Here is a 24,399-nt window from a genome sequence, read left to right as displayed (position 1 = left end):
ACAGTATGGTTAACAGTACCAATTCATTAGTATTTATTATCACGTTTCCCATGATGCAACATTCAACATGGCGGGTTTGCAAGTTCCCTATTATGAATGTCTAGGAATGCAACTTTTAAATTTATATCTGATTTTGGATATTGAATAATTTAGAATAATATATTTAACACTTCTTTTCTTTACAATGTGGAGTTGATGGAAGCCAGACGCAAAAAGTTCCATGGAAAACTGAAATTGCAAAAATGCCAAACTCCTGGTATTCACGGATGTGTAATAGATGGGTGTCGTTATTTGGGGTAAGTACCATATTAGATTGCTGGCCAACTATGGGTTATGGATATATATGTAGTGTGAGTATTTGGGGTAAGTACTGTACTGTCAATTTCTTACCAAATTATCATATTAGGGTTAAGTGTGGGTACTGGGTTGGTATCATAGGTTAGGTGTGGGTACTGGGTTGGTATCATATTAGGGTTAAGTGTGGATACTGGGTTGGTATCATAGGTTAGGTGTGGATACTGGGTTGGTATCATAGGTTAAGTGTGGGTACTGGGTTGGTATCATAGGTTAAGTGTGGGTACTGGGTTGGTATCATATTAGGGTTAAGTGTGGATACGGGGTTGGTATCTTTTATTTTATTTATTGATTACACGTAACAAAACCCTGGGGATTTGTTAAAGGTACAAATAAAATAAAATTGGGAAAAAAAAAATCATAATAATAGCACTTATAGGCTTTTCAAAAGTAACATTACACATCATAATAAAGACTACAAAACAAAACAAAACAACAACAATAACTATTCAACGAGTTGAAACATAATATTAATGAAAAAATAATAATGAAGGGTAATTAGACATTTCAAATTATATATTATGAGTATTTTGTAGGTGGTGCTCCCTTTTTATATTACTAAGTTTGATATATTTTCCAAGTGCGATAATTAGAGTTTTGTTGCTCATTATTTCTTTAAATTGTTGTTCTTCTGTCAAGTTTCTGTAATTATTAATATGTTTAGCAGCTTCACTAAAGAGGTCATGCCTGAGTAAATTATGCAGGGGACACTGTAATATAAAGTGTTTTTCATCTTCTACAAGGGTTGAGTTGCATATTTTACATAATCTGCTTTTAGCTGGTATCATAGGTTAGGTGTGGATACTGGGTTGGTATCATTAGGGTTAAGTGTGGGTACTGGGTTGGTATCATAGGTTAAGTGTGGGTACTGGGTTGGTATCATAGGTTAGGTGTGGATACTGGGTCGGTATCATTGGTTAAGTGTGGATACTGGGTTGGTATCATATTAGGGTTAAGTGTGGATACTGGGTTGGTATCATATTAGGGTTAAGTGTGGGTACTGGGTTGGTATCATATTAGGGTTAAGTGTGGGTACTGGGTTGGTATCATATTAGGGTTAAGTGTGGGTACTGGGTTGGTATCACATTAGGGTTAAGTGTGGGTACTGGGTTGGTATCATATTAGGGTTAAGTGTGGATACTGGGTTGGTATCATAGGTTAGGTGTGGATACTGGGTTGGTATCATAGGTTAAGTGTGGGTACTGGGTTGGTATCATAGGTTAAGTGTGGGTACTGGGTTGGTATCATATTAGGGTTAAGTGTGGATACGGGGTTGGTATCATAGGTTAGGTGTGGATACTGGGTTGGTATCATTAGGGTTAAGTGTGGGTACTGGGTTGGTATTATAGGTTAAGTGTGGGTACTGGGTTGGTATCATAGGTTAGGTGTGGATACTGGGTCGGTATCATTGGTTAAGTGTGGATACTGGGTTGGTATCATATTAGGGTTAAGTGTGGATACTGGGTTGGTATCATATTAGGGTTAAGTGTGGGTACTGGGTTGGTATCATATTAGGGTTAAGTGTGGGTACTGGGTTGGTATCATATTAGGGTTAAGTGTGGGTACTGGGTTGGTATCACATTAGGGTTAAGTGTGGGTACTGGGTTGGTATCACATTAGGGTTAAGTGTGGGTACTGGGTTGGTATCACATTAGGGGTTGAATGTTAAAGATAGGAGTGACATGACATTGGTACATCACAGTAGTTGTGAGTGAGTTGAAACAGTAACTATGTGATGTACGTGGCCTATAGGGATTGTACATATGAATGGGATACTAATAAGACACTGAATTCACAAAAATTGTACTCACCTGTTACAAGACTTGTATATATACATTTCATCAACAAAGAAAAAAGAACGACAACATAAGGAAATATAAACAAGTTAATATTTAGATTCAATGTAAATACATGCAGTTGAATATTGGAAGAGCTGTCTCATTTCTTGTGAAATGTTATATATACATATAACATCCAGATTCTGTCCATCACATAGACATGTACATTGTGTATCATAACTTCTATAACATACAATATATATCCAGGGAATTTTGTTTGCGCTTGCAGTTTCAATTACTCCAGATGTCAAGTTGATTGAGACTGACCACAAAGTTTTTGTCAAGATAAAGACAGTCCATATAGACATATGGTAGACTTGGTAGATTGTACATGTTTAAAATATTCAAATATCCACTGGACCACAATTATCATACAATTGAGTCATGATGGGTGGCAGGCAAATGGATAGCGTGGTCGGCTTGGAATCTGCAGGTTGCAGGTTTGAGACCCATTGCTGCCATGTGCTTCAGGATGGCTAAAGTCCTTGGGCAAGATTTGAACCACAATTGTGTCTCAGTCAACCCAGCTATATAATTGGGGACCTGGTAAGATAGAGGTTGCAAAACCTATGCGCTTATAGAGGCAGCAATGGATTGTATGCTCCCCAGGGAGTTGAGGAAGTATAAAGGGCTATTATGCTGCCAATGATCTGTTCAAGGGGTAATAATTGTGAGTGCCTTGAGCTGTCAAGAGGAAAGGTGCATTATAAAGTCACAATACTATTATTTATGGCCCAATTTCACAGGGCCCAATCTGTGCTATCTTTATCATGTTTATCTAGACATGTGATCAGTCTTACTGAATTCATCTCATCAAAACTGCATGCTTAAACAAAATGCCCTATATTATCACATAAAATCGTATGTTCAGTTACAAATGTCATACATTTCATTAGTTGCATTATAATGATACGATTTATTGCTATAGCATGTGATGATAAAATATCTATTTCTTTAATATCCATTTTAACCTAAATAAATATTTTGTACATCTTTAACTCTTAACATATCAGAGTGTTTGTCCAGTACTCTTTAGATCTCTTGATAGGCTTGTCTATTCTTTTATAAATAGACTCACCCTGCTTACTCTCTGTCAAATATTTCAAAAGACTATCTGATCTATGTGTATGTCACAAGTCTAAAACTCTCTGATGTATGTGTATATTGTAAGTCTAAAACTCTCTATACTGCAAGTCTAAAACTATCTGATCTATGTGAATGCTGCAAGTCTGTTCTTCACTTCATCAGCTTCTTGTTGGCATGTTTTATCTGTAGGGCATGGTTTGTATCATTATAATGTTCTGTATCCAGTGGGGTTACGCATTAGCTAACATCTCAGTAGCACTCATCATCTATATCTACATTGGTCAAGCCAATCCTGGCACTACACCTGGTGTAGCTGATTTCAATCTCTTCCTATGGATTAAGTCAGGATTTCACAGACTCTGCAGGTATTGTATATATTTTGTCATATTTAGATATTATTCCCAATATTTTTCTTCATTCACCCAAGGAAAATATTAGTGATCTAAGGGGGCTTTGTAGGGACTTGTAGTGACAAGACCCTTAGGTCACGAGTATTTCCCAGGTGAATGGAAAAAAATATTGGAGAATAACATACTTATACCAGTGCCAGTAATATCAAAGAAAAATTGGGGGAAAGTTATTATGGCAAAATTGAACATTTTGACTTGAATGGTTTGAACACCGTCTAGATTATGATTTGAACACCATCTAGATTATAATTTGAACACTGTCTAGATTATGATATGAACACTGTCTAGATTATAATTTGAACACTGTCTAGATTATGATATGAACACTGTCTAGATTATGATTTGAACACCGTCTAGATTATGATTTGAACACCATCTAGATTATGATTTGAACACTCTAGATTATGATTTGAACACTGTCTAGATTATGATTTGAACACTGTCTAGATTATGATTTGAACACTGTCTAGATTATGATATGAACACCATCTAGATTATGATTTGAACACCATCTAGATTATAATTTGAACACTGTCTAGATTATGATTTGAACACTGTCTAGATTATGATATGAACACCATCTAGATTATGATTTGAACACCATCTAGATTATAATTTGAACACTGTCTAGATTATGATATGAACACTGTCTAGATTATGATATGAACACTGTCTAGATTATAATTTGAACACTGTCTAGATTATGATATGAACACTGTCTAGATTATGATTTGAACACCGTCTAGATTATGATTTGAACACCATCTAGATTATGATTTGAACACTGTCTAGATTATGATTTGAACACTGTCTAGATTATGATATGAACACCATCTAGATTATGATTTGAACACCATCTAGATTATAATTTGAACACTGTCTAGATTATGATATGAACACTGTCTAGATTATGATTTGAACACTGTCTAGATTATGATTTGAACACCATCTAGATTATAATTTGAACACTGTCTAGATTATGATATGAACACTGTCTAGATTATGATTTGAACACCGTCTAGATTATGATTTGAACACCATCTAGATTATGATTTGAACACCGTCTAGATTATGATTTGAACACCGTCTAGATTATGATTTGAACACCGTCTAGATTATGATTTGAACACCATCTAGATTATGATTTGAACACTGTCTAGATTATGATTTGAACACCGTCTAGATTATGATTTGAACACCGTCTAGATTATAATTTGAACACTGTCTAGATTATGATTTGAACACCATCTAGATTATGATTTGAACACTGTCTAGATTATGATTTGAACACCATCTAGATTATGATTTGAACACCGTCTAGATTATTATTTGAACACCGTCTAGATTATGATTTGAACACCGTCTAGATTATAATTTGAACACTGTCTAGATTATGATTTGAACACCGTCTAGATTATTATTTGAACACCGTCTAGATTATAATTTGAACACTGTCTAGATTATTATTTGAACACCATCTAGATTATGATTTGAACACCGTCTAGATTATTATTTGAACACCGTCTAGATTATGATTTGAACACTGTCTAGATTATGATTTGAACACCATCTAGATTATGATTTGAACACCATCTAGATTATGATTTGAACACTGTCTAGATTATGATTTGAACACTGTCTAGATTATGATTTGAACACCATCTAGATTATGATTTGAACACTCTAGATTATGATTTGAACACCATCTAGATTATGATTTGAACACCGTCTATATTATAATTTGAACACCGTCTAGATTATGATTTGAACACCATCTAGATTATGATTTGAACACTGTCTAGATTATGATTTGAACACCATCTAGATTATGATTTGAACACCGTCTAGATTATTATTTGAACACCGTCTAGATTATGATTTGAACACCGTCTAGATTATAATTTGAACACTGTCTAGATTATGATTTGAACACCGTCTAGATTATGATTTGAACACCGTCTAGATTATAATTTGAACACTGTCTAGATTATGATTTGAACACCGTCTAGATTATGATTTGAACACCGTCTAGATTATGATTTGAACACTGTCTAGATTATAATTTGAACACCGTCTAGATTATGATTTGAACACTGTCTAGATTATGATTTGAACACTGTCTAGATTATGATTTGAACACCGTCTAGATTATGATTTGAACACCGTCTAGATTATGATTTGAACACCGTCTAGATTATGATTTGAACACCGTCTAGATTATGATTTGAACACTGTCTAGATTATGATTTGAACTCCATCTAGATTATGATTTGAACACCGTCTAGATTATGATTTGAACACCGTCTAGATTATGATTTGAACACTGTCTAGATTATGATTTGAACACCGTCTAGATTATGATTTGAACACCGTCTAGATTATGATTTGAACACCGTCTAGATTATGATTTGAACACCGTCTAGATTATGATTTGAACACTGTCTAGATTATGATTTGAACTCCATCTAGATTATGATTTGAACACCGTCTAGATTATGATTTGAACACCGTCTAGATTATGATTTGAACACCGTCTAGATTATGATTTGAACACCGTCTAGATTATGATTTGAACACCGTCTAGATTATGATTTGAACACCGTCTAGATAATGATTTGAACACCGTCTAGATTATGATTTGAACACCGTCTAGATTATGATTTGAACACTGTCTAGATTATGATTTGAACACCGTCTAGATTATGATTTGAACACCGTCTAGATTATGATTTGAACACCGTCTAGATTATGATTTGAACACCGTCTAGATTATGATTTGAACACCATCTAGATTATGATTTGAACACCGTCTATATTATGATTTGAACACCATCTAGAATATGATTTGAACACCGTCTAGATTCTGATTTGAACACCGTCTAGATTATGATTCTGTCTAGATTATGATTTGAACACTGTCTAGATTATGATTTGAACACCGTCTAGATTATGATTTGAACATTGTCTAGATTATGATTTGAACACTGTCTAGATTATGATTTGAACACCGTCTAGATTATGATTTGAACACCGTCTAGATTATGATTTGAACACTGTCTAGATTATGATTTGAACACCGTCTAGATTATGATTTGAACATTGTCTAGATTATGATTTGAACACTGTCTAGATTATGATTTGAACACTGTCTAGATTATGATTTGAACACTCTAGATTATGATTTGAACACCATCTAGATAATGATTTGAACACATCTAGATAATGATTTGAACACCGTCTAGATTATAATTTGAACACCGTCTAGATTATAATTTGAACACCGTCTAGATTATGATTTGAACACCGTCTAGATTATGATTTGAACACCGTCTAGATTATAATTTGAACACCGTCTAGATTATAATTTGAACACCATCTAGATTATGATTTGAACACCGTCTAGATTATAATTTGAACACCGTCTAGATTATGATTTGAACACCGTCTAGATTATGATTTGAACACCGTCTAGATTATAATTTGAACACCGTCTAGATTATGATTTGAACACCGTCTAGATTATAATTTGAACACCGTCTAGATTATAATTTGAACACCGTCTAGATTATGATTTGAACACCGTCTAGATTATAATTTGAACACCGTCTAGATTATGATTTGAACACCGTCTAGATTATAATTTGAACACCGTCTAGATTATGATTTGAACACCGTCTAGATTATAATTTGAACACCGTCTAGATTATAATTTGAACACCGTCTAGATTATAATTTGAACACCATCTAGATTATGATTTGAACACCGTCTAGATTATGATTTGAACACCGTCTAGATTATGATTTGAACACCGTCTAGATTATGATATGAACACTGTCTAGATTATGATTTGAACACTCTAGATTATGATTTGAACACCGTCTAGATTATGATTTGAACACCGTCTAGATTATGATTTGAACACCGTCTAGATTATGATTTGAACACCGTCTAGATTATGATTTGAACACCGTCTAGATTATGATTTGAACACTGTCTAGATTATGATTTGAACTCCGTCTAGATTATGATTTGAACACCGTCTAGATTATGATTTGAACACTGTCTAGATTATGATTTGAACTCCATCTAGATTATGATTTGAACACCGTCTAGATTATAATTTGAACACCGTCTAGATTATAATTTGAACACCGTCTAGATTATGATTTTAACATCGTCTAAATTATGATTTGAACACCATATAGATTATGATTTGAACACCATATAGATTATGATTTGAACACCATATAGATTATGATTTGAACACCGTCTAGATTATGATTTGAACACCGTCTAGATTATGATTTGAACACCGTCTAGATTATGATTTGAACACCGTCTAGATTATGATTTGAACACCGTCTAGATTATAATTTGAACACCATCTAGATTATGATTTGAACACCGTCTAGATTATAATTTGAACACCGTCTAGATTATGATTTGAACACCATCTAGATTATGATTTGAACACTGTCTAGATTATGATTTGAACACCGTCTAGATTATGATTTGAACACTGTCTAGATTATGATTTGAACACCGTCTAGATTATGATTTGAACACCGTCTAGATTATGATTTGAACACTGTCTAGATTCTGATTTGAACACCGTCTAGATTATGATTTGAACATTGTCTAGATTATGATTTGAACACTTTCTATATTATGATTTGAACACCATCTAGATTATGATTTGAACACCGTCTAGATTATGATTTGAACATTGTCTAAGTTATGATTTGAACACTGTCTAGATTATGATTTGAACACCATCTAGATTATGATTTGAACACCATCTAGATTATGATTTGAACACCATCTAGGTAATGATTTGAACACCGTCTAGATTATTAGTCTAAGCCCTAGAACTGAATTTCATACTCTGTGCGCCACTTATCATTGACAAAACTAAAGGTAATCAAAATGAACTGGTTAGATGACATTAAAGAATATGCTGTACATGTCTGTAGGGTAAACCTACATCACAGAATGTACTACCATGAAAATCAAGCTATAGACAAACTAATATAGAATGTACTACCATGGAAATCAAGCTATAGACAAACTAAGATAGAATGTACTACCATGAAAATCAAGCTATAGACAAACTAAGATAGAATGTACTACCATGAAAATCAAGTTATAGACAAACTAAGATAGAATGTACTACCATGGAAATCAAGCTATAGGCAAACTAAGATAGAATGTACTACCATGGAAATCAAGCTATAGGCAAACTAAGATAGCATGTACTACCATGAAAATCAAGTTATAGACAAACTAAGATAGAATGTACTACCATGGAAATTAAGCTATAGACAAACTAAGATAGAATGCACTACCATGGAAATCAAGCTATAGACAAACTAAGATAGAATGTACTACCATGAAAATCAAGCTATAGACAAACTAAGATAGAATGTACTACCATGGAAATCAAGCTATAGACAAACTAATATAGAATGTACTACCATGGAAATCAAGCTATAGGCAAACCAATATAGAATGTACTACCATGGAAATCAAGCTATAGACAAACTAAGATAGAATGTACTACCATGGAAATCAAGCTATAGACAAACTAAGATAGAATGGACTACCATGGAAATCAAGCTATAGGCAAACTAATATAGAATGGACTACCATGGAAATCAAGCTATAGGCAAACTAAGATAGAATGGACTACCATGGAAATCAAGCTATAGACAAACTAATATAGAATGTACTACCATGGAAATCAAGCTATAGACAAACTAAGATAGAATGCACTACCATGGAAATCAAGCTATAGACAAACTAAGATAGAATGTACTACCATGAAAATCAAGCTATAGACAAACTAAGATAGAATGGACTACCATGGAAATCAAGCTATAGACAAACTAATATAGAATGTACTACCATGGAAATCAAGCTATAGGCAAACTAAGATAGAATGTACTACCATGAAAATCAAGCTATAGACAAACTAAGATAGAATGTACTACCATGGAAATCAAGCTATAGACAAACTAAGATAGAATGTACTACCATGGAAATCAAGCTATAGGCAAACTAAGATAGAATGTACTACCATGGAAATCAAGCTATAGACAAACTAATATAGAATGTACTACCATGAAAATCAAGCTATAGGCAAACTAAGATAGAATGTACTACCATGGAAATCAAGCTATAGGCAAACTAAGATAGACTACTACCATGGAAATGAAGCTATAGACAAACTAATATAGAATGTACTACCATGGAAATCAAGCTATAGACAAACTAATATAGAATATACTACCATGAAAATCAAGCTATAGACAAACTAAGATAGAATGTACTACCATGGAAATCAAGCTATAGGCAAACTAAGATAGACTGTACTACCATGGAAATCAAGCTATAGACAAACTAATATAGAATGTACTACCATGGAAATCAAGCTATAGACAAACTAAGATAGAATGTACTACCATGGAAATCAAGCTATAGGCAAACTAAGATAGAATGGACTACCATGGAAATCAAGCTATAGACAAACTAATATAGAATGTACTACCATGGAAATCAAGCTATAGACAAACTAAGATAGAATGTACTACCATGGAAATCAAGCTATAGACAAACTAAGATAGAATGTACTACCATGGAAATCAAGCTATAGGCAAACTAAGATAGAATGTACTACCATGGAAATCAAGCTATAGGCAAACTAAGATAGACTGTACTACCATGGAAATCAAGCTATAGGCAAACTAAGATAGAATGTACTACCATGGAAATCAAGCTATAGGCAAACTAAGATAGAATGTACTACCATGGAAATCAAGCTATAGGCAAACTAAGATAGAATGTACTACCATGGAAATCAAGCTATAGGCAAACTAAGATAGACTGTACTACCATGGAAATCAAGCTATAGGCAAACTAAGATATATACACAAAGTAAAACTATTATTGCAACATGTTTGCATAAGCTAGCAATTGATATTGGTGTAATTACACTCATTTCTTAGGTGGCATATCAGTTTACTTCAAGTAGCTGTACACAAAGTCCCATACTGTATATCAGTTTACTTCAAGTAGCTGTACACAAAGTCCCATACTGTATATCAGTTTACTTCAAGTAGCTGTACACAAAGTCCCATACTGTATATCAGTTTACTTCAAGTAGCTGTACACAAAGTCCCATACTGTATATCAGTTTACTGCAAGTAGCTGTACACAAAGTCCCATACTGTATATCAGTTTACTTCAAGTAGCTGTACACAAAGTCCCATACTGTATATCAGTTTACTTCAAGTAGCTGTACACAAAGTCCCATACTGTATATCAGTTTACTTCAAGTAGCTGTACACAAAGTCCCATACTGTATATCAGTTTACTTCAAGTAGCTGTACACAAAGTCCCATACTGTATATCAGTTTACTTCAAGTAGCTGTACACAAAGTCCTATACTGTATATCAGTTTACTTCAAGTAGCTGTACACAAAGTCCCATACTGTATATTCAGTGTTTACACTATCTTGATTATATGGTGATTATGTGCACATAATCAAAGTACATCTATATGTAATGTCTACTTCCTTGTCTGTGGTAGACCAATCACAACAACAATCAGTATATGTTGTGTGTATTGGTTAAAATGTTAGTAGTCAACAATAGTTTTAGTTTATGTCTATCTTAGTAAATTGCCTATCAAATTCTGTAGTGGTATAAACACACCCAAACCTTTGCATAACTGCTTATTGCTTTATTACTTTATATACAGACGTGGCCCACCTCCACCAGAACAAATGATAATTACACAACCAGCCATGCCTGTTGGCACGACAACAGAACAGCTCACAGAAGATGGAGAGGATTATTCCTATAGAGGGCGTTATCATCAGTCAGCTGTGGTCAAAGGTCAAAACCTAGATGATATAGAATGATGAGGATGCTGGAATCATTCCTAGGATATATACATGTACAATGGCTGTGTTCTTTCTAGTGGACAGTACTGTTTGTATATATTGTGACAGGTTTACCACACCACAATCCCATATAAATGCAGAGATAGGTTTTTAATTTCAAGCCTGAACATTTCTGGGCTTCTGTTCTTGAAAACATTCCACAAGAGAATTCCAAATCTGTGTTTATTCAATGAAGAGGAAACAAATTGTTTAAATTTGTAAAAATGACAGTTTTATCAAGTGTGCAATGACTTCAAATGTGATAACGGGTGTTGTCTATAACTTGGCTTCTTTCTTTAATCTTTTGTCACATATTACAAACATTATCAACTAGTTTATTTTATTTGTAAATGCTTGATTCATGTCCATTATAAAGTATTGGTATATATTTCTGTACAATTTTATGTTAACCACAGTGTAACTTGATCACTAGAAAGACTGCATGTGTGCAAAGTTGCATTTGTGAAGTAATGTGACTGACTCATTACACTGTAAATGTGTTGGTAGTAATGTGACTGACTCATTACACTGTAAATGTGTTGGTAGTAATGTGACTGACTCATTACACTGTAAATGTGTTGGTAGTAATGTGACTGACTCATTACACTGTAAATGTGTTGGTAGTAATGTGACTGACTCATTACACTGTAAATGTGTTGGTAGTAATGTGACTGACTCATTACACTGTAAATGTGTTGCTAGTAATGTGACTGACTCATTACACTGTAAATGTGTTGGTAGTAATGTGACTGACTCATTACACTGTAAATGTGTTGGTAGTAATGTGACTGACTCATTACACTGTAAATGTGTTGGTAGTAATGTGACTGACTCATTACACTGTAAATGTGTTGGTAGTAATGTGACTGACTCATTACACTGTAAATGTGTTGCTAGTAATGTGACTGTCTCATTACACTGTAAATGTGTTGGTAGTAATGTGACTGACTCATTACACTGTAAATGTGTTGCTAGTAATGTGACTGTCTCATTACACTGTAAATGTGTTGCTAGTAATGTGACTGACTCATTACACTGTAAATGTGTTGCTAGTAATTGTATAAGGCCAAACTTGTAACATGATCACTGCCATCATATATATATAGATATATATATACTTATATAATAGATTGTATGGTTTATTTTGAATTCAAGAGAGTCTACCACTGTTACTACAGACAGTAAAATGCATGTGTTGAGTAGAGTATGTAAAGTTCAGTATTTATCTATTTATTAACTGTATTGTAGATCATCAGCATTATAGGGTTACTATGGGAACAGTGGTAAGTGAATAAACAACACAGATTGTAGACAGGCAGTGTCACAGTGTAAAGTTATTCAAATTATTGGGTGTACATGTTCTGTTAAACTGTAAGATACATTGAGTTGTTCCGCCCTTACAGGCCTCCGCTCTCTGTGATTGGATGCAACCAGATTTGATTGGCAATGCTAGAAAGAGCCCTGGGTGTTCGATACAGACATGGGAGGGGTTGACCAATGTGTGAGGGCACCCCGTCACAGCATACCTTACAGACTAATGTTTTGTTTACACACTTAATGGCAACCTGGTTGTATGATAAGCACATAGAATTATTGTCAAGTGAGGTTACAGTCAAATCTATATTTTAGTAGATATACTCTAAACTAGGGACATTAAGTAAGAAGTGATTACGCCACTGTCAAACATCCAGATTCCAATTAAGTGTCACCTTTAAATAATACAGACTCTAAAGATATCATTTTGTGTATTCACTGCCAAACAAAGGTTTGAATTTGTTCATTTCATGGATGTCAGTACTGGGCAATTCTTAGAAACTTTTAAAGAAAGGGTATCAGCTTTACAATTTTTTTTTTTCAATGGACATGAAGTTTTTAAAATGTTATGTATAATTATGTATCAGCTGACATTAACTACTTAATAGTGTATAGACTATTATAACGCTGCAATCTTAAAGTATTTTAATTAACAAAACAGTAGACTTGGTCTGAGGCACAGTTTTAGTCAATACTTACATACTAGTAGTCATGTAGTAACATCAATAGTATGTATGCATTAACGTGTTGTTTACAAGTGGAAGAATATCACATATAGAATAGAGAATACATTGTTAGGCTATGTATAATCATAAAGAAAGATCAAGTAACATATTGAATTGTGTTAACTACATGTAAATGATTGTGTATGTGTCCACCATGTTAACTATACATTGTATATGTTTCCACCATAGCATATTAAAAACACATTCTTGTTGCCATGGTTATAAGAAGTAACATAAAGCATGTACTTGTTATCATGAAGTAACATCAAACATATACTTGGTACCATGGTTACACTGAAGAGATGTGAAAGAGATACTTGTTACCATGGTTACCATGAGTATATAAAACATGTTACTATGGTTACAGTGAAGTAACAAAATACATACTTGTTACTATGATTACTGTGAAGTAACATAAAACACATACTTGTTGCTATGGTTACAGTGAAGTAACAAAATACATACTTGTTACTATGGTTACAGTGAAGTAACATAAAACACATTCTGATATTAGCATAGAAAGGTGAAGTAACATGAAATATTTATATATTAACATGTCAAATGAAATAGATATTATGTATATACCGGTATGTTCCTAGTGTGTTACATTATGTAGATATGTAAATCTTTCCCCCAATCATTTGTCTGTTGTACATATACTCATCTCTGTCACATTAATCCTAGTACTTGTTGCAATTCTTGTATATCTTGCTGTATATGTAATTCCTCAATTAGCTAGCACTCTTTTCTCTGGAATATTTTGTCAAAGTAAAGTTTATTGTTGAATTTTCTTACTTTGTGTTGTTCTTGATAAGTATGTCAAGAGTATTGTTGAAATGATCAACCAACAATCATTCTATAGTAATGCCTTATGTACTGAAATGGAATTTAGCAGTTAAACATATTTTGAAAAGGGTTTTGTTTTTTTCAGCAATAACTGTTTGTGCATGGTATTAACAGTACTAAGGTGAAAACCTTTGACTGCCTAGTAGTATGTGTGTTTGTCAACAAACTAAGTAGGATACAGTGCTTCTAATTGAAGTATGAACGATAAGTACTGTAACACATTGATACATTACTGAACCTGTCCTGGTGCAGTGACATAGATTTAGTTAGCTATAGTAGTCACAACATTGTCTACTCGCTGACAATGTTGAATAACAGTTTACTTTGATAACGCTGCCAAATGGGCATACAATATTCATAGTAACTGTTGCAAATAAATTCCATCTATTGGTAGATATCGTCATGGTTACATGTACAGAATGTCACATTAAACGACAACAAACCTCGGTAACTGTAAGAGGCCCCAAATTTGAAATTTGTTCCAATATTGAAGTTATCAATAACAAAGGGCACAATTGTGGCACAATTTTGATCTGACCCTACTAAATTGTGTACAAAGACACAGACTTAGTTTGGTAATGTATTAATATGTTGTACTTTGTCATTCATATATACTTGGATTGGAAGCACTGTAATATATGACAATTTTACAACACTTTCTAAGTATTTTGGTTTTCATGTCATGTCATGTCAAACATTGTGTGTTTTTGTCATCTTTTTGGCTTAGATTTTAACATTTAAATATGTCAGCTTAAATGGGTAAGGATGTGGCACCCCCTGTTGCACTGCTTCTATACCTCTCTATCAGTTATGACTTGCAAAGGAAAAGTAATAACAAATGAACATCTAAATGGTTTTACAACAATTGACAGGTTCATTAGACAATGATTTTGGTTGCTATGGTAATTTGTCAAATGGTCCACTTGTACAGGGGTCACACTCCTATCCCTGCCTTCAGTTTTCTTTCAACCCTAATGAACGTTGTGAGTTGTTGCTGTATGTGCACTAAGCAGGTGTAGAGATGTGAAGAAAGGTAGAGACAGGGTAGACATCAATATCCACTGGACACTAGACATACATGGTAGAGACAGGTAGACATCAACCATGGTATTGTGGTAGGGTAGACATCAACCATGGTATTGTGGTAGGGTAGACATCAACCATGGTATTGTGGTAGGGTAGACATCAACCATGGTATTGTGGTAGGGTAGACATCAACCATGGTATTGTGGTAGGGTAGACATCAACCATGGTATTGTGGTAGGGTAGACATCAACCATGGTACTGTGGTAGGGTAGACATCAACCATGGTATTGTGGTAGGGTAGACATCAACCATGGTATTGTGGTAGGGTAGACATCAACCATGGTACTGTGGTAGGGTAGACATCAACCATGGTACTCTGGTAGGGTAGACATCAACCATGGTACTCTGGTAGGGTAGACATCAACCATGGTATTGTGGTAGGGTAGACATCAACCATGGTACTGTGGTATGGTAGACATCAACCATGGTACTGTGGTAGGGTAGACATCAACCATGGTACTGTGGTAGGGTAGACATCAACCATGGTACTGTGGTAGGGTAGACATCAACCATGGTACTGTGGTAGGGTAGACATCAACTATGGTACTGTGGTAGGGTAGACATCAACCATGGTACTGTGGTAGGGTAGACATCAACCATGGTACTGTGGTAGGGTAGACATCAACCATGGTACTGTGGTAGGGTAGACATCAACCATGGTATTGTGGTAGGGTAGACATCAACCATGGTATTGTGGTAGGGTAGACATCAACCATGGTATTGTGGTATGGTAGACATCAACCATGGTACTGTGGTAGGGTAGACATCAACCATGGTACTGTGGTAGGGTAGACATCAACCATGGTACTGTGGTAGGGTAGACATCAACTATGGTATTGTGGTAGGGTAGACATCAACCATGGTACTGTGGTAGGGTAGACATCAACCATGGTACTGTGGTAGGGTAGACATCAACCATGGTACTGTGGTAGGGTAGACATCAACCATGGTATTGTGGTAGGGTAGACATCAACCATGGTATTGTGGTAGGGTAGACATCATGCAACCATGGTGTTGTGGTAGGGTAGACATCAACCATGGTACTGTGGTAGGGTAGACATCAACCATGGTACTGTGGTAGGGTAGACATCATGCAACCATGGTGTTGTGGTAGGGTAGACATCAACCATGGTACTGTGGTAGGGTAGACATCAACCATGGTACTGTGGTAGGGTAGACATCATGCAACCATGGTGTTGTGGTAGGGTAGACATCAACCATGGTACTGTGGTAGGGTAGACATCAACCATGGTACTGTGGTATGGTAGACATCAACCATGGTACTGTGGTAGGGTAGACATCAACCATGGTACTGTGGTAGGGTAGACATCAACCATGGTAATGTGGTAGGGTAGACATCAACTATGGTGTTGTGGTATGGTAGACATCAACCATGGTATTGTGCTAGGGTAGACATCAACCATGGTACTGTGGTAGGGTAGACATCAACCATGGTACTCTGGTATGGTAGACATCAACAATGGTATTGTGGTAGGGTAGACATCAACCATGGTATTGTGGTAGGGTAGACATCAACCATGGTATTGTGGTATGGTAGACATCAACCATGGTACTGTGGTAGGGTAGACATCAACCATGGTACTGTGGTAGGGTAGACATCAACTATGGTACTGTGGTAGGGTAGACATCAACCATGGTACTGTGGTAGATAAACAACTTTGTAATTTTGATATTTATGTTTGTCTTCATGTATGCTGTTAAGTCAGAGACTATTTAGAAATGAATGATTTTAAAGTTATATTTTCATGTACATCAAAGTGTGCAATGTCTTGTTGTATATTTCATAACTTAAAGTTGTCATGATAGCATGTAGATTTATGTACTTCAAAACAATTATGTCAACTTTTGGAGGGGCCTTTAATTGTTGCCTCAAGCATGTTTCAAAAGTCACACTGTACAAAGTGTTAAGTCAGTCACCCGTGGAAATTTAGTTTAGGTTAAATAGTAAATGTGAATTCGGCAAAGATGAGATATATATGATATTTACCTATACAAAGCCTGTCTACAGTTGGCAATGATTTGTATCGGCCCAAGCCTGTAAATGCCATAACACTAAACACTAAATGCAGTCTAGTAAATGCCATCAACCCTAAATGCAATCTTCTAATTGGGTTCCTAGTAACAAGCCCTATCCCAGCCTCACTACACAATTGTCATGTTTGAATAATTTTGTCATGAAAAAAAAAATGCTTTAATTAAGTGTCGTTATTGTCAGCATGACTGAGTAGACAAGATTGACAGTCCAGACACTTGTTTATTCTTGCCAGAGAGGGCACTGTTCCAGAAAATATTCAGGGCAGGTACAAATAAAAATATTTTTTATTTTGATATTGAAGCTGAAAATTTGGGTGGGTCGGGTAATGAGAAACAGAGAAGAAAATAGGGTCAGCCTTACAACCATAGCTTATATTTATTTGTGTAATCTGATTTATACAGAACAGCAGGTTGAAATCCAATTGTGACTTCTGCAGCTAGGAAAACACTATGTTTGCAAGACTTATAGACATTGCTGTATTTGAATTGTGGTATTTTTAGTACCAATATATCTAAGTATGATCAATTACATATCCCATTTTAACAGCAGACTGTCTTCCCATCATGACCTCAAGTTAACACTTTTAGACACAGTGTGTTTGATAGCGATGTATAGACAAAGGTAGATGGGTGTTTGTAGGAAAATGTCCATGGATTGTGTATAGTCAAATATTGTACAGTACTGTAATAATAAAATAACAATTTATCTATGTTAGTAGACATTGTTTCAAATCAAACTTTTTTTTTTCCAAACACAAACTGGAAAATTATTACCTGAAAGTTTTAACTGCACACTTCAGTTGTAAATCATAATTGAATAGAGAACAGGAGCTAATCTAAACTTCCAGGTACCTATGACCTTATGGGGGGGGGGGGGGGGGGGGGGGTTATCCAAACCTCCAGGCTCCTATGACCTTATATGGTTCATCATATGTCAGCCCCTATACATGTATTAAGCTTGTGTGTCTCCATAAGGTCACATGTTCTGAATAGTTGGTCAAACACTGAAGTATGGAGTCAAAAATTTCAGGTAACAATTATCAAGTCCTCAGCATAATTATCAAGTTTGTTTTATGTGGTTCAGTATCATAGACAATGTATCAAATGAAATCAATCAATCAATCAATCAGGGGGATATAGAGTACATATTCAGTAATGTCAAATATACTTCTTTCATTCAGGATAACATTACATCCATCATTTTGACATACTATATGAAAAGACTAAAGTGAAGTACGCTTTGTGTAACATACAAAAACTTTCATATTTTGTGTGAGAGGAGATAGTTTTCATGTTAATATTCAAAGTGAGGAGTTTTGAATTGAAAGCACACCTACCAATGTATCAATCTATCTTTGGGATTCATAATACAAACTACATAGCACAATTTATTAGTGTTCAATTCTTTCTGTTAGATAGTCTTACAATTAGCACATTGAAGCTTTAAAGAAATGTTGAATTGAATGGAAATGCTAAATTAATTGGTGATCAGTCAATTAGTTAGGAATTTGTTATTTGTCATACACTATACAACACTAGGTTAGCAAGAGAATGCTACATTGGGTTAGCAAGGCTGGGAGAATGTGTGTGAAATATATTAGTTGATGAAATTGAAAAAAGGAATTATTTAAATCCAACGAGAAACTCTGTGAGTCCATTAATAGCCACCATCTTACAATCATTGATGCTGCATTCCCTGGACTCTCTGGGGGCAAGTTGAAGTGACAAGATGAGTCTGGCTAACCGACACTACTTCCTGGTATAATTATTTGAATGTTAAAGTAGCACCAGATGCAACTTTGGCAGTGATTTTTCAATCAGACAAACAACAACATATTCACTGAAAATTGTTAAAATACCAATAATTGGACATTGTACATGTTAATTAGAGGTTGATTTCATCATAGCAGTATAGGTTGTAATCTTCATCTGGTGCTCATTTAGAGTGCAGGCCTACAATAGGCCTTTCCAAAATTTGCCATGGTGGCGCTCTACTTCCTGTCTGTGTACCTTGGGGGTATACATGGTGTAGGTTACTCAGTTAATCATAGAACACTGCTGCTTTCCTCGATGTCTGAACAATATGAAAACATCCCTGATTTACACTTCTACAGAATACCAAGAGACAAAGCTCTTAAGAAACGGCACTATTAGGGGATGATACCCCAATTTGAGAGAGGGTGCAGTATTCTCAATTTCCTGTTTGCAGTTTGGTGTGGCCTATTCAATTTGATTGGCTTATTGTACCATATTATGTATGCAGCTACACACACAAGATATGGACCTTTATCCACAGATCATTCAATACTGTTCAGTTTGTATTATGAATAACTGATTGTATCTAATAAAACAGGGTCCAGTTGTACCTAGTGCAGCCATAAACAAATGATTCATTCTAGCCTCAGTACGTACCTATAACTGGCCTGATATTCTATTGTAAGTTTTGTTTATATATATATGTAGTTTATTGGCTAAAGTACATGTATGTATGATCAAACCATATCAACATCCTAACAAATTCACAATTTTGTTGAAAACAAATAACTATCCATATCTGAATCTTTACTGTTTACATATGGACATCAAGTCAGTGTATACACATACTTCTATCAGTTATTTAGCCAATCAAAAGGAATAAAATATTTCCTTTAAAAATGTGGTGAGTTTTCAAGGAGTAAAAATGAAAGAAAGAAGCAGAAAGCTAGACATTGGGGTTTTCATGTAAACTATCAATTCAGGTTTACTAATTCACAAACTTTTCTGAGTTCATTTGAAATATTCTACAGTCATCAATTTTGAAAGATTTACTTTTACAGAGGGTATTACAGACTGATTTCATTGTGACATTGGTTGATAATGAATGTATATAGGTAAAATATAGTATTTACATCATAGAGAATGTGTCTATGTAATTCATACCATGATGTACAAATAAAGTAACTGCAACCCAAACTTGTTTACCTCATGTCCAGGGTTATTTAGCATGTTCTGTAGTACATGTGTAGAAAGTTGTTCACATCCATGTACCCAGCCATGTTGGAATCATTTTCATCAGTATGGCGCATAATTTATAGGATCTGGGGAACCATTTCATGATTATACATCACCTACAATTGCCTGTGATGTCAGAAAAAAACATCTACTTGATCTTGTGCCTTTATATGGAATCGTTGCTATATGAGCTGTTGCTTCATGGGAGTCAGCAGAAATAATGTATTCACTGTTGAACAATGAATATTTATGGCATTTTTCACACTAGGGTAAAGGCATAGACCCTCCACCACAGACTTTCTTTCTCATATGTGAACAGAACAGAAGATATCAACCCAGTACAATACATAGACCATGATATCAACCCAGCACAATACATAGACCATGATATCAGTATAATACATAGACCATGATATCAACCTAGTACAATACATAGACCATGATATCAACCCAGTACAATACATAGACCATGATATCAACCCAGTACAATACATAGACCATGATATCAACCCAGCACAATACATAGACCATGATATCAACCTAGCACAATACATAGACCATGATATCAACCCAGTACAATACATAGACCATGATATCAACCCAGCACAATACATAGACCATGATATCAACCCAATACAATACATAGTCTAGACCATGATATCAACCCAGCACAATACATAGACCATGATATCAACCCAATACAATACATAGACCATGATATCAACCCAGCACAATACATAGACCATGATATCAACCCAATACAATACAAAGACCATGATATCAACCCAGCACAATACATAGACCATGATATCAACCTAGCACAATACATAGACCATGATATCAACCCAGCACAATACATAGACCATGATATCAATCCAGCACAATGCATAGACCATGATATCAACCCAATACAATACATAGACCATGATATCAACCCAGCACAATACATAGACCATGATATCAACCTAGCACAATACATAGACCATGATATCAACCTAGCACAATACATAGACCATGGTATCAACCCAGCACAATACATAGACCATGATATCAACCCAGCACAATACATAGACCATGATATCAACCCAGCACAATACATAGACCATGATATCAACCCAGCACAATACATAGACCATGATATCAACCCAATACAATACATAGACCATGATATCAACCTAGCACAATACATAGACCATGATATCAACCCAGCACAATACATAGACCATGATATCAACCCAGCACAATACATAGACCATGATATCTACCCAGCACAATACATAGACCATGATATCAACCCAATACAATACATAGACCATGATATCAACCTAGCACAAAACATAGATCATGGTATCAACCTAGTACAATGCATAGACCATATCAACCCAGTGCAATGCATAGATCATGATATCAACCCAGTACAATACATAGACCATGATATCAACCCAGCACAATACATAGACCATGATATCAACCCAGTACAATACATAGACCATGATATCAACCTAGCACAATACATAGACCATGATATCAACCTAGCACAATACATAGACCATGGTATCAACCTAGTACAATGCATAGACCATATCAACCCAGTACAATACATAGACCATGATATCAACCCAGTACAATACATAGACCATGATATCAACCCAGCACAATACATAGACCATGATATCAACCCAATACAATACATAGACCATGATATCAACCCAGCACAATACATAGACCATGATATCAACCCAATACAATACATAGACCATGATATCAACCCAGCACAATACATAGACCATGATATCAACCTAGCACAATACATAGCCCATGATATCAACCCAGCACAATACATAGACCATGATATCAACCCAATACAATACATAGACCATGATATCAACCCAATACAATACATAGACCATGATATCAACCTAGCACAATACATAGACCATGATATCAACCCAGCACAATACATAGACCATGATATCAACCCAGCACAATACATAGCCCATGATATCAACCCAGCACAATACATAGACCATGATATCAACCCAATACAATACATAGACCATGATATCAACCTAGCACAATACATAGACCGTGGTATCAACCTAGTACAATGCATAGACCATATCAACCCAGTACAATACATAGACCATGATATCAACCCAGTACAATGCATAGACCATGATATCAATTCAGCACAATACATAGCCCATGATATCAACCCAGCACAATACATAGACCATGATATCAACCCAATACAATACATAGACCATGATATCAACCTAGCACAATACATAGACCATGGTATCAACCTAGTACAATGCATAGACCATATCAACCCAGTACAATGCATAGATCATGATATCAACCCAGTACAATACATAGACCATGATATCAACCCAGCACAATACATAGACCATGATATCAACCCAGTACAATACATAGACCATGATATCAACCCAATACAATACATAGACCATGATATCAACCTAGCACAATACATAGACCATGGTATCAACCTAGTACAATGCATAGACCATATCAACCCAGTACAATACGTAGACCATGATATCAACCCAGTACAATGCATAGACCATGATATCAATTCAGCACAATACATAGCCCATGATATTAACCTAGTACAATGCATAGACCATATCAACCCAGTATAATACATAGACCATGATATCAACCCAGTACAATGCATAGACCATGATATCAATTCAGCACAATACATAGCCCATGATATCAACCCAGCACAATACATAGACCATGATATCAACCCAATACAATACATAGACCATGATATCAACCTAGCACAATACATAGACCATGGTATCAACCTAGTACAATGCATAGACCATATCAACCCAATACAATGCATAGATCATGATATCAACCCAGTACAATACATAGACCATGATATCAACCCAGTACAATACATAGACCATTATATCAACCCAGCACAATACATAGACCATGATATCAACCTAGCACAATACATAGACCATGGTATCAACCTAGTACAATGCATAGACCATATCAACCCAGTACAATGCATAGATCATGATATCAATTCAGCACAATACATAGACCATGATATCAACCCAGTACAATCCATAGACCATGATATCAACCCAGTACAATACATAGACCATGATATCAACCCAGTACAATACATAGACCATTATATCAACCCAGCACAATACATAGACCATTATATCAACCCAATACAATACATAGACCATTATATCAACCCAGCACAATACATAGACCATTATATCAACCCAATACAATACATAGACCATTATATCAACCCAGTACAATACATAGACCATTATATCAACCCAGTACAATACATAGACCATTATATCAACCCAATACAATACATAGACCATTATATCAACCCAATACAATACATAGACCATTATATCAACCCAGTACAATACATAGACCATTATATCAACCCAGTACAATCCAATTCAATTCAATTCAATTCAAAAACTTTATTGTCCATTAAATTAAAAACATATAATGGAAAATTTCCTTCTGGCATTTCAGAAATCCCAATACGAATAAAAACGCTATCACAGGCAACATACAACCAGACAGACAAATGTACAACAATACTATGTAGGTCTATGGAAATATATACAGTACTAAAATCCAAACACAGTTATTACAAATCAGTGAATCCACAGTTTAAAATAGAAATAGCAGATGGGATAAAAGACTTTTTGTAGCAATTTTTCCTTG

At 35.1% G+C, this 24,399-nt stretch overlaps 1 protein-coding gene across 3 annotated transcripts in view; it reads left to right on the top strand.

The window, feature by feature from the left end:
• LOC144445608 (solute carrier family 12 member 8-like) overlaps positions 1-12,349 on the top strand; it is a 60,518-nt gene extending 48,169 nt beyond the window's left edge. The window contains exons 9-11 of one of the 3 annotated variants that reach the window (XM_078135218.1): positions 193-296; positions 3,468-3,643; positions 11,449-12,349. In XM_078135218.1, coding sequence (XP_077991344.1) covers positions 193-296; positions 3,468-3,643; positions 11,449-11,611 — 443 coding nt within the window. In that variant the 3' untranslated portion in view covers positions 11,612-12,349. Of the gene's footprint in view, positions 1-192; positions 297-2,421; positions 2,523-3,467; positions 3,644-11,448 lie in introns of those variants that run through there. The other 2 variants (XM_078135219.1, XM_078135220.1) reach the window with 2 other exon arrangements.
• The last annotated feature ends 12,050 nt before the right edge of the window (positions 12,350-24,399 follow it).

Source organism: Glandiceps talaboti, chromosome 14, assembly GCF_964340395.1.
Source record: "Glandiceps talaboti chromosome 14, keGlaTala1.1, whole genome shotgun sequence".
NCBI lineage: Eukaryota > Metazoa > Hemichordata > Enteropneusta > Spengelidae > Glandiceps > Glandiceps talaboti.
Note: the sequence above shows the minus strand (reverse complement) of the source record. Positions and strands in the feature narration are given on the sequence as shown.